The following is a 12904-nucleotide window of genomic DNA, read 5'->3' on the forward strand; positions in this document are numbered from 1 at the left end:
TATTTTGAGGGGAAAATAAATTAACTTTATTATATAAGTTGCACACAGACTACTTTTCGTTGTATCAAAGTTTCATTTTTTCAGTGTTGTCCCATGAAAAGATATACTTAAATATCTGCAGGAATATGAGGGGTGTACTCACTTTTGTGATACACTGTATTTTTTTATGTTCCAAAAGTGCAGGGAGAAATCCCTCGCTTGCAGCTGCAAGTCCCCCACCAGTTTTTGCTCAGTGTCAGTGAGTCAGTTGTGCTACACAATGGCTGGAGGAGGTGAAACGCCATAACTTTGTCCCCATCGAAGAAAACGAAATCGCCGGTATATGAATACTTTGGCAACAGAAAAGTTACAGACAGCCGCGGCTTACAGTAGATGAGGAAGGCCGACCGACACGTAAAACATGTTTGTGGAGTGTGGCTGCAGAGAAGATAATACCTCCAATATGATTTTGCATTTACACGTACAAAATTAAAGGTTCATAAACACTGTCATGAATGTTTCCAACCAGCTACGAGAGTTAACCCCAACATGTTTAGTGTGTCTAGCGGTGGAAAAACGTGTTTTTTTTCTCTCCGGCAACTGTCTGTGTTGAGAAAGAGAGTGTGTGTATAATGTAGACACGACACGAGTAATACACACATGCTTTCTATGGAAAATAATTCCATTATTTTTGTTCTGATGGTAATAATATTAAGTTGTGGCTGTGGGTTTAGGCTTACCAAGGACTGCATTTATCTTAATTTTATCTCGAATATTTCAGCTATATATTTCAGTTATATTAGTTTTTATTGAACTTAACATTATACTTATGTCCCAATTTGCAAATATGTTTTGAAAAATTAAACTCCTTTTTAATGGAAAAAAAAGTGTTTGCTTTTTTCTAAACCTAGATACAGTGCCTTGCAAAAGTATTCGGCCCCCTTGAACCTTGCAACCTTTCGCCACATTTCAGGCTTCAAACATAAAAATATAAAATTTTAATTTTTTTGTCAAGAATCAACAACAAGTGGGACACAATCGTGAAGTGGAACAAAATTTATTGGATAATTTAAACTTTTTTAACAAATAAAAAACTGAAAAGTGGGGCGTGCAATATTATTCGGCCCCCTTGCATTAATACTTTGTAGCGCCACCTTTTGCTCCAATTACAGCTGCAAGTCGCTTGGGGTATGTTTCTATCAGTTTTGCACATCGAGAGACTGACATTCTTGCCCATTCTTCCTTGCAAAACAGCTCGAGCTCAGTGAGGTTGGATGCAGAGTGTTTGTGAACAGCAGTCTTCAGCTCTTTCCACAGATTCTCGATTGGATTCAGGTCTGGACTTTGACTTGGCCATTCTAACACCTGGATACGTTTATTTTTTAACCATTCCATTGTAGATTTGGCTTTATGTTTTGGATCATTGTCCTGTTGGAAAATAAATCTCCGTCCCAGTCTCAGGTCTTGTGCAGATACCAACAGGTTTTCTTCCAGAATGTTCCTGTATTTGGCCGCATCCATCTTCCCGTCAATTTTAACCATCTTCCCTGTCCCTGCTGAAGAAAAGAAGGCCCAAACCATGATGCTGCCACCACCATGTTTGACAGTGGGGATGGTGTGTTCAGGGTGATGAGCTGTGTTGCTTTTACGCCAAACATGTCATTTTGCATTGTGGCCAAAAAGTTCAATTTTGGTTTCATCTGACCAGAGCACCTTCTTCCATATGTTTGGTGTGTCTCCCAGGTGGCTTGTGGCAAACTTTAAACGAGACTTTTTATGGATATCTTTGAGAAATGGCTTTCTTCTTGCCACTCTTCCATAAAGGCCAGATTTGTGCAGTGTACGACTGATTGTTGTCCTATAGACAGACTCTCCCACCTCAGCTGTAGATCTCTGCAGTTCATCCAGAGTGATCATGGGCCTCTTGGCTACATCTCTGATCAGTAGAAGAAAGTTTGGAAGGACGGCCGGGTCTCGGTAGATTTGCAGTGGTCTGATGCTCCTTCCATTTCAATATGATGGCTTGCACAGTGCTCCTTGAGATGTTTAAAGCTTGGGAAATCTTTTTGTATCCAAATCCGGCTTTAAACTTCTCCACAACAGTATCTCCGACCTGCCTGGTGTGTTCCTTGGTTTTCATAATGCTCTCTGCACTTTAAACAGAACCCTGAGACTATCACAGAGCAGGTGCATTTATACGGAGACTTGTTTACACACAGGTGGATTCTATTTATCATCATCGGTCATTTAGGACAACATTGGATCATTCAGAGATCCTCACTGAACTTCTGGAGTGAGTTTGCTGCACTGAAAGTGAAGGGGCTGAATAATATTGCACGCCCCACTTTTCAGTTTTTTATTTGTTAAAAAAGTTTAAATTATCCAATAAATGTTGTTCCACTTCACGATTGTGTACCACTTGTTGATTCTTGACAAAAAAATTAAATTTCATATCTTTATGTTTGAAGCCTGAAATGTGGCGAAAGGTTGCAAGATTCAAGGGGGCCGAATACTTTTGCAAGGCACTGTATCTTAAAGTAACACATTTTAGATCTGTAATTGCAATACCGTGATACCGTGATATTTTGGCTTCAGGTTATCGTACCCCCAGAATCTCTTACCGGCACATGCCTACTTTTAATATCATAATATATATCGCAATATATGGCAAACCTCCAAAAAGTCACAATGTAAGTTTTTCCAATATGGTTCAGCCCTATTTTAAATGTTTTAATGAATCTAGTTTGACACATTTGGCTGTAGATACTACGAGCTAAACATGTAGGTGAATTGATTTTTATGATTTGGGAAGAATTTTGAACTATCACTAGTTGAGTTGGTGAACTATGAATTCAACAGTGGAAAAAATAAAGCAAGAGTTTGCATCTGGAAAGTATGACCGTGATTTTATTAAAAGCAAATTGATTTTCCAAACAAGGTAAGAGAATCATTTGTGTACAATTAAATGCCTGGTCTTGCGACTGGATGAGATTAAAATCAAACTTGATATGCGACGACCTCATCGGGTGCAAACGTCATCATTGCACTGCAAAAAAAAAAAAAAAAAGATCAGAGCTTGTCATTTCTACATTTACACTGAATTTTTCAGAACATCTGGTACCGTATATTATCTTTCATCATCCTATGTACCCTGTGATTGGCTAGCCTGCTGCAGAGATGACGTACTTCACAAAAATGTGTCAAGTCACTTTTGAGAAAAATCTGAATTTATCGGGAACGACCGCTGACCTCCACGCGTTTACAAGGCTTCAGTGTAGACACGGCCCCGCTCGCAAACAAGCGCGTCCGCCAGCTTGTGACTAACACTCATTTTCTTGAACGTTTGGATTGCGCTTTGCAACAAAGGAGGTCTTTTGTGTTGAGAAAAGACGCGTATTGCGACTTGGGACAGGTCACGGGGAAGTCGGATGCGTTTGAAAGGTATGCTTGGAGGGCGTCACAAGCAGCCTTGACGAATCTGATGGTCACAGGACAAATAGATGCTACCAGTAAGATCTACCGCTCAATACGAGGACTGGTGTTCGGCCATTCCTTACTACGCGGCGAAACGTCCTACAAAATGCTGAGCGCCACACGCATGCGCACATCGGTTAGAAGTGGCGAGTACTCACTATTTTTTTTTTAATTTAGTTTTTTAGAACCTTTTCATTGCCTCAAAAATACTTTTTGCATGGATTACCCTCTCATACTTTTAACCATTGTGTTTTTTGTTAGCTTTGAAGCAGTTGACCACATTAGTCACGTAGCGTATTTAAACCATCCTTATTTGATATAACTACATTTAAGTATTTTCTTAAGGCATTTGTTTTAGTACGTTCTGCCTGTACGCATCTAAACAAAACAAGTTTAGAGCGCACGGTAGTACTTTGGGTGTCAAATTCGACTAATGTAGATGTTTCGCCGATGTAGCAGATTTTGGCAGAACACTGGTTCCATTAAGTATACAGAAATGGCATGTAGTAGTGTAATAAAAATGTTACTTTCATTCATCTAGCAAGCTTTTAACCCCTTTCAGGAATAATGGTTACTAAAATGGACAGCTTATCAAAGGTTGACACTTAAGACTGCTAACCTTTATAGAGCAAGCTATTTTGGTAGTTTAAAAAAAAAACTTTTGTGACACTAGAGACTTTTAACCTTTTATTGGGCAAGTTGCCTTTAGGTCACAACAAAAATAGTTGTTTTTGTTGTTGTTGTTTTTTTTTTTTATTAATACTGATATTTATTCGGGCTGTCAAACGATTAAAATTTATATTCGAGTTAATCACAGCTTAAAAATGAATTAATCATAATTAATTGCAATTCAAACCATCTTTAAAATATGCCATATTTTTCTGTAAATTGTTGTTGGTATGGAAAGATAAGTAAAGTAGTGATTGAAAATACACCACAAGGTGTCAATGGCGAGTTTAAATTAGAGATTTAGCCAAGTCAAAGTCTGAGTAAGTTTGATGTGTATTTTGCATAGCTATTTTGATTGGAAATGCCAGTTCTCTATGCATTGAGCACTTTTCTTTTTGTGAACATTATTTTTTTTGAGCGATAGGAATATTATTTTTGTTGTGCTTTCACTAAATGATACTGTAGCAACTTAACTGTTCCGCTCAAGTGCATGCTGGGAAGTTGTACAACCATGACTGTCAGTAGTGGCTGAAAATGGTATACAGTATGGACTGCGCTGTGTTCAATTTAGCGTGTTAAGAAAAACATTATCTCCCGCTCTGACCAAATGAATGCTGGGAAGTTGTGCAACCATGACTGTCAGTAGTTGCTGCAAATGGTATTCTATATGGTCTGTGTTGTGATCAATTAACCCAATTAAGCATGTTAAGAAATAGATCGACTCCTGTCCAGCCCAAATGCATGCTGGGAAGTTGTGCAACCATGACTGACAGTAGTGGCTGCAAATGGTATATAATATGGTCTGCGTTGTGATCAATTAAGCGTGTTAAGAAAAACATTGTCTCCCGCTCTGCCCAAATGCATGCTGGGAAGTTGTGCAACCATGACTGTCAGTGGTGGCTGCAAATGGTATACAGTATGTTCTGTGTTGTGTTCAACTAAGCTTGTTATGAAAAAGACTGTCTCCTGCTTCGCCCAAATGCATGCTGGAAAGTTGGACAACCATAACTGACAGTAATGGCTGCAAATGGTATACCAATATGTTCTGCGTTATTTAATTAAGCGTGTAAAGAAATAGATGGTCTGATCGTCATTGATAATTGCGTCAAATATTTTAACGTGATTAATTTAAAAAATTAATTACCGCCCCTTAACGTGATAAATTTTACAGCCCAAAAATTTATACTTATTTCTTATAATTATAAATACATTTATAAGTCAATACAATGTTAATGAACCAAAATAAATACAATTTAAATCAATACAAACAGAAATACACACTGGTTACGGTCCCACGTTTTTTCATATTATTAAACTCATTGCATTGCAATTCATTTAAACTGTGAATGCTCATGTTTCAGTGCCTTTGACAGTGCTTCAGGTCCAATCCATATTGAGTGGGAGTCAAAATAGTTTGAGCATCTAGGGCCAACAATGGCAGCCAATGAGTTAAATGATTGCCCTGTAAGGATTAAAAATAATCCTAATCTGTGCATGAAATGGTTAAAATGAAGTTTTAAAAAAATGTGATAGGACTTTTCTGGGAAAGTTGCCTAATGTTGTTATATCAATCACAAGTAGTTTCTCAACTAAGTATAATTAAAGAAGATTGCTTCGGGGAAAAAATAATGATCTTTCTGCTGATGAAAAGCATGAAATAGTCCCATGCCTTCTGAAACCAATGAAAATGCTGCACATTTTAACAGAATCCTTGTAAAATGGTTTGTCAGTAATTCAAAAAGCAAATGGATTTATTCAGAGGTTTCTGGCAGGCAAAAATGCCAATGATGAGAAGCAAATGCCAATGATGAGAAGCAGGCAATTCTGTTTAAGATTTAGCTAAGTATTGTTAACTCTGAATAAAATCAAATCGCTTCACTTTATAATGCTGAGGGGTGGACGGCAAAATGTGCAGAAATTACAACCCACTCACCTGTCAATCAAATACCACTTCTACAAATTGATGCTCATGTAGGAGCCACGAAATATAGTGACACAAAAAATGTACGTAATTTCACAGGCCAATAATTTTGGCGATTCTTGATGAAATAACTTCATATAATAGAAATAGGAATATAATATAATGATAATAGAAATAATAATATCTAACTGATAATTTTTATTTCTTCAGATGAACCATTCCATTCACACTGACAAAGAAGTCATTTTGCAGCTACGAATATAATACCACACATTAACCCAAGACTATGCTGCATGCTTTCAATTAAAAACTTTGAAAAACTTAACTTCCTACAAATTCAAATAGAATTGGTTCCCAAAATGTAATTATGAAGGAAATATTTGAGGACTTTGAACTTTTCAATTTAATTGAGGCAGACCAAAGGTATCAAACTCAAGCCCCAGGGACCAGATCTGGCTCTCCCACATCATTTTCTGTGGCCCACGAAAGTAAATCATTTGAAACGACTTCATATTTCTCGCTTTTATTTTCTTTTTTCAAATGATGTCACTCCCAATGAAAGATTGAGGACACGGGATATCAGAGGATAGGTTTTGTATTTTTTCCCCCCTAAATATTAAATAAACAAATAGTTCAGTTGTATTTTTTAGGTATTACTTGTTCTTTCCTTTTTGATTTTTTTTTAACTGAGAAAAATACATTTAAAACTAAATATTGCACATTTTTAGTTCAACAATGTGTCAAAACGATTCATCCGTTATTAAAATAGTTGTCGATTCATTTGATAATGGTAACAATGGTAATAATGGTTATAATGATAATGTCAATAAGTTGGTTAATCGTGGCATCATTGTTGGGCAATAAATAATGCCAATAACCCTCTTTCCCAAGGAAACACTAACACGGTGGACAAAAGTGGTAGTGTTTTGCCTTAAGGTAGACTGCGTTTCCCATGAGGACCAGCGCACACCCGAACAGTGTTGTAAAATCAACAATGAATCTCCCGCTTGTCTGCAAATGGATTAAACAACATTTCTGTTTCCAGCGGCTGTGTGAAGCACGAATAGCAATAAGGTAATGAATCCAGTTGTGGCTAAACAATACCATATGATGGTTTGCAACCGTCTGGTTAGATTGGCTAACCCCCACCCCACCCGAACTCGTCAGCGCTGACGTCACGCCAGCGAGTGTAAGCTGTGCCAATGTTTATTCTATATATCCTGGTAGCCTCTCTTTTTTTCCCTCCTCAGACAAAACTTTTTGCAACAACTCTGCCATCTTTGCAGCATTCGCGCGAAAGCGTTCACATCGACTTCCGTCTTTATAATGAATGGGAAAAGGGGGAAGGGACGTATGCTGTAAAGCACTCAGCACATTTGTTTTTTTGTGTGGCAGGGTTCCTGCCGCCCTCCTCAAAGTCAATTAGTGCCAGTGAAAGCGATACAGACCCCCTAGAGATAAAAAAGAGGTGTCATTCAACTAGTTGTCAGTTGACATATTATCACAAATGTTATGAAAATATTTTATAAAGGTTGAAAAGTTGCCTAGTGTTTATATATTTTTCAAGATAATTGTTTTTAAAATATTTTTTGTACGAGATATAAAATGTTTTATAATTATACTGCAGTTGACTTTGGATGATGTCTTCCACAAAATGGATTACGTAATTGAAGTTGAACAACATCAGATTTTAGAATTTCTAGCAAACATTGCGATAAGGGTACAGTAATTATTTTGCAAATTATATCTATATTTACAGCATCACGGTGATCTAACAGTCCTTTTCAAGCAAGTTAATGTCCAAATTTTCCGGGTTGATGGGCCGTAACTACTCAGTAACGACCGTGATATTGTCCGTGGAGAAGCCTGTCAGATGCACCCAGTGGTGCTGACGTAAAACCAATAAGAACTGACGTGTGGGTTGTGACTGACACATGTTTTTCTGACTGTTCCGTTTAAACCCTCATTGACAACGTCTTGTTGAGGTAACCTAAGTTTAAGTAGCGTGACTTACCACTGGCTTCTGTCCCGCTTTCGCATTGGAGGAAATGGACAAAGCTTTTGCAATATCCTCCAATGGTACATAGTCACCTGGGGTTTCCTGGACAAAGTGCAGTAAAGTCTTTTCTCCCCCTTTAGCAATAAGAAAAGAAAAAAATATCAAGTCCATGACTTAGGGTAAACTGTCATCTTTCTAGTCATTTTCCATGAAGAAAAAATCTGAACATTAGATTAGAGTGGAAACATGCAAATGTCAAACCAAATATGTTCCATATTAACATATTTGTTACTTTTGACACAATGCTTTGTTGAAGTCAAGAGATAAAAATGGGTTTAAATTAAGTTAAATATGAATTCAGTTATACTTAACAAATGAACTGTATTGGATTAAAAATAATATAATAATATACATTTTTAACTCACTGCCTTTGACTGCCATTTGAAATGGGAGGATTGGCAGCCAGTTTAAACGAAATGGATGTTTATCGTTGTCATTGGCAGCCAAAAAATTAAGGGGGGGCCACGTCCCGTTAGTGGAACTCCTATCACAATTTTCCTAATTGCTTTATTACACCTAAAGTGCTCACTTAGTCTTCCTCTTCTATAGCTTTCATCACTTTTTCCCCGTCAACATCGTCATTTGGTATTGTCAAAATGAAAAAAAGAAAGACACCGTAAAACGAAAAGCCTACAGACTACATTATTGAAGGTGTATTCATTTGTTCCAGCAAAGACAAAGAGTATAAACTGCTCAATTTGTTGAGCAACAAGAACAGATACAACTTATCGTACTGTATAAATGTAAAGTCTCAGTTCATATGATAGAGCACTGCCCTCTTCTGGAGGAACTTCAACATACAGTACTATATATTTAACCAGTCCCAACTCCCTTTTGTGATTTCCCCCCATTTGTAATGTAGGATCTTTCGTGTTAAATGTCTCCCTTTTGTGTCTTCCTGAAAAGTGTTGCTTTTGCAGAGATAAGCATGCTAGACTAATTGAAAACTGTACATTTATGTATTTCATGCATCTTCAAATGAGGGAGTACTACAACTTTTTAAAGTGTTATCATACAGTAAATGACTCATTTTTACATTGGTATAACATTTTTATAAAATAAGCTGTGTTTATTATTTTGTGAGTAGCAGATTTTTAAAGGATACAATGTCTTATGTTTTTATACTTGAACAACATTCAAAATGTTATTTAGATTTTCTCACCTTGAAGGTAAACTTAAAATGCTTGTCAATGTACCTTTGGCAACGATGAGCATGCCTCCACTTTGGAGCAGGTCGCCAGAGAAGTTACCCTGTATGCCGTCAGCGCTGGCCTATGTGTGAAGCAGCAGCAATAGAGGTAAATGTCAGTTTGTGTGTGGGAGAATCATACAAGCGAAAGAAAACACTCCTACCTTTGAAGACACTTCTCGTACTTTCTTCCCCAAAGCGGCGGGAACCACACTCAAAGCTGTGTACCTTCAAATCAATCCAAGCGTAGATTTATTAAAGGTGCTATGAAATGGTGACCAGGTCAAAAAATGAAAGTAACTGCTCTAATGCAATTTTACATATAGAAAATGAATTTGGCAATCAAATTTGGCTGTTTTTTCCCATTTTATATTTATTCCCACCAAATCAATGCAACAGGGAACGCCCACTTTTTCGGCTTTTCTGGGTGTGATATCACAACCAGAATTAATGATCATGTCGAGCTTTCTAGTGCTGCGCTAGCTAGAACATGTGGACAGAATGACAGGACGGGCACACAGGAACAAGAAAATAGAAAGCCTATGGAAAGCATACTAGCAGATTGTAAAATTCTGCAGCTCATTCTGGGTGTGACATCTTCTGTTTAGAGAATTTTTAGTGGCCGGGCAGCTTAGAAAGGAAGACTAATTTCATTACTAAGCCTGTTCTGTCACTTTTAGGATAGATTGCATCCAAAATATGGTCTTCTATCATTTTAATGTGATTTCCTGTAGTTTTCCCACAGCAACTTAAAGGAGTAAAACATTGCCGTTTTTTTTTTTTTTTTTTACTTCGGTGGCAGACTCTGGATGTATTCAGAATTTTGTAATTAGATGACTGTGCTGCGGTGACATTGGCTCGACTCACCTTTTAAAGCCCAAATCCTTGTAGCATTTCTTTTGCTCATCGATGTAAATTGCTTTAAAAAAAAAAAAGTTTTCTGTTATTCATTTCATAAGAGGGGCAAAAACATTCAATCCTCATCGCATCTCATAAGACTTCAACAGCAGTTTGCTTAAACAGGGTTGCTGCAGGGTCAACAAGCAAATTTAAGACATTTTTAAGACCAAAATGAATCAAATTTAAGACCCATTTCACCACGATACCTGAAAAAAAAGTACAAAAGATTTTAAGGAAAGATTGGAGGCCCGGAATTACTTGAAAAGTGTCTGAATTTATTCTCTGTCAGAATCCTGCGGCTCTTTAGCATTGCCCTAATGGCTTCCTGGAGCTTTTTCAAAAATGTTTGAAAATGGAATAAGATTGGGGAGGGAAATATATTTTTGGTTTTAATATGGTTTCTGTAAGAGGACAAACATAACACAAATGTTCTTCTAATTCATTAATACTGTAATGAAGTTAAACTTTAGGCGGCATCGTACAAGAGTAGTTACATGGTGCGTCATTCTTAATAAGATGCACTTTAATCATGAAGGCTCATTATGTATTTGTAGCCAACTTAGTCATTTTGATAGTAGGCTAATATAGCGAATATTGATACATACAGCAAGCGTTGCCTTCGTTATAAGGTTTAGACAAGGCTTTTAATTTTTTCCGGCTCCAGACATATTTGGTTTTTGGTCCAACATGGCTCTTACAACATTTTGGTTTGCGGACCCCTGGCTTAACCAAAAAACACTAGAACTTTGTCTTTTCTGAAGCAACATGTGAACCCCAAACGTTGTTTTCTGCTGGCATTTTATAACTGCCTTGTGCTTTTCAGATTTGCAATGGGATTCCAATGCCTTGATACCCAATGTTCCAAGTTTTAAAATTTTCTTGCACTAAGAACAGTGTGCTTCATACGTGTTTCCCTCAATCATGCGCTGAACTGTACGTTCTCAAGCGATAAGTCACTAAATTTGCACTTACCCATGTATGTAACTAGTGTAAATCGGTCTTTCAAGTTTTCTCTGCTATGACTATCCTAAGCTGTTAACACACAACTGCGCACTCACAGCAAAACTTGGTGGTGTTCGATAAATTCGGACCAGACAGCACAGGTAGTTCCGCTTTGTAGATATGTTATATCATCCTCTAAAATCGAATCATTTAATGAGAGACTGAAATGTATGCATATTCTACATAAAAGTAACATCAACAGATTTTTAAGACATTTCAAAATTGTATTTAAGACGTTTTATGAGATTTTAGACATTTTAAGCCCTTAAATTCAAATTATTGGAATTAAGACTTTTTAAGACCCTACGGATAACCTGTTTAAGAACTGAGTAAATTGCTGCCACAAGCTGAAGCCATACTTCAAAATAACAATCACACGAACACCACTTACATCCTTTAAAGAAGCCCAACTTCTTGAACTCCTCGAGGCCGAACTCCTCGGGTCCGATTCCCACCAGAGCGACGTTGTTGGCGCTCAGGTCAGGCTCCAGTTTGCTAATCTCGGCCGCTGTCCAACGGCAAATTTGGCACCCGAAGCGGCGCAGGAAGAACAAGACTACTGGCCGATCCTGCCATAGAGACTGGAGCTCGACACTCTGGGGAAACACAAAAGCACAAAGTTAGACAAAACTCATCTGTTCCTTGTGGTGGGAAGTATATGTACTTTGTCTTACTGGTATCTGCAATTGAGTGCATATTTTTAATTAATTTTAATTATATTTTGGTATGTCTTCACATAAAAACTTTTATAAATGAATCGAGAAAAGATCAGAGTAAATGTATACCTAAGTACACCTTGGTAGTACTTATGCAATCTATTGTCTATCTCTCTGCATGTGAACATAATTATGTATCACACAAGAGACCCACTTAACACTTATTAGCCTCAGTATGATAGCAGCTATATGAGTTTAGGTCTCTAAGTCAGTTGTCAAAGACCCCCAGGGTATAGTCAGACTACTCAAGTAACTTCAAATGGAAAGTTAGATAATTGTAGTACAAATTGAACATATTTTATCCCATAGTTTCCTCTCTCTACGTTTTATGTATTACCTCCCCGTTGTCAGCGCTCTTCAACAAGTTCTTCCCTACGCGAACAAGGTCGACGCTGGCCATGTTTTAATAAAGACAACAAAACAACAACAATACGCAAAATTTATATTTCAAACAGAAGGTACGTGATATTGTAAATATGTAAGCCAGTTGTTGCAAAACAACTACTTCCTGGTACGCCTACTACATTGTTGTCCAATCGTATTAGGCTATCTAGTAAGCAGTAGCCAATCAGAAGGCAAAAAAGACCACCAAAAGAGGCGGGATATTCTCCAGCAGAAGACCGAGCTTTTGCTGAACAAAGGTGACATTTTTTACGATATCAACGTTTGCCCTGTTCCACGCCTTATTTATTGTATTCTATAATCTTTTCCATATCAGTATTGTCCAGGAAATATCCAATTTTAGAATCATTCATAACCCTCGGATTTTTTAAATAACAGTCACTATTTTGTATTCAATAAATTATTTAAAATATTTTAAACATACATTAAGTTATTTTTCTCCCTAAATCGTCACATATTTCAACATAGTTATTCACGTTTGTATATATTTTAAAAATAATATTGTATTATTAGTCACTGTTTTTCTTAATTGTATTATGTTGGTATCCCCCACCACATTTCGTTTCATAAAAATGTTCCCCAATACTTATCAA

At 37.1% G+C, this 12904-nt stretch overlaps 1 protein-coding gene across 1 annotated transcript; it reads right to left on the reverse strand.

Annotated features, from left to right (window-relative positions):
• Positions 1-2868: 2868 nt before the first annotated feature.
• On the reverse strand, positions 2869-12433 carry prxl2b (peroxiredoxin like 2B). The gene is made up of 7 exons (XM_057846145.1): positions 12247-12433; positions 11585-11789; positions 10159-10210; positions 9456-9519; positions 9299-9374; positions 8058-8176; positions 2869-3025 (listed from the first exon to the last, which is right to left on the reverse strand). The coding sequence occupies exons 1-7, from the start codon at positions 12307-12309 to the stop codon at positions 2999-3001; spliced, it is 606 nt and encodes a 201-aa protein (XP_057702128.1). The 5' UTR covers positions 12310-12433; the 3' UTR covers positions 2869-2998.
• Positions 12434-12904: the final 471 nt, after the last annotated feature.

This window comes from Corythoichthys intestinalis, chromosome 9 (genome assembly GCF_030265065.1).
Source record: "Corythoichthys intestinalis isolate RoL2023-P3 chromosome 9, ASM3026506v1, whole genome shotgun sequence".
Taxonomy (NCBI): domain Eukaryota; kingdom Metazoa; phylum Chordata; class Actinopteri; order Syngnathiformes; family Syngnathidae; genus Corythoichthys; species Corythoichthys intestinalis.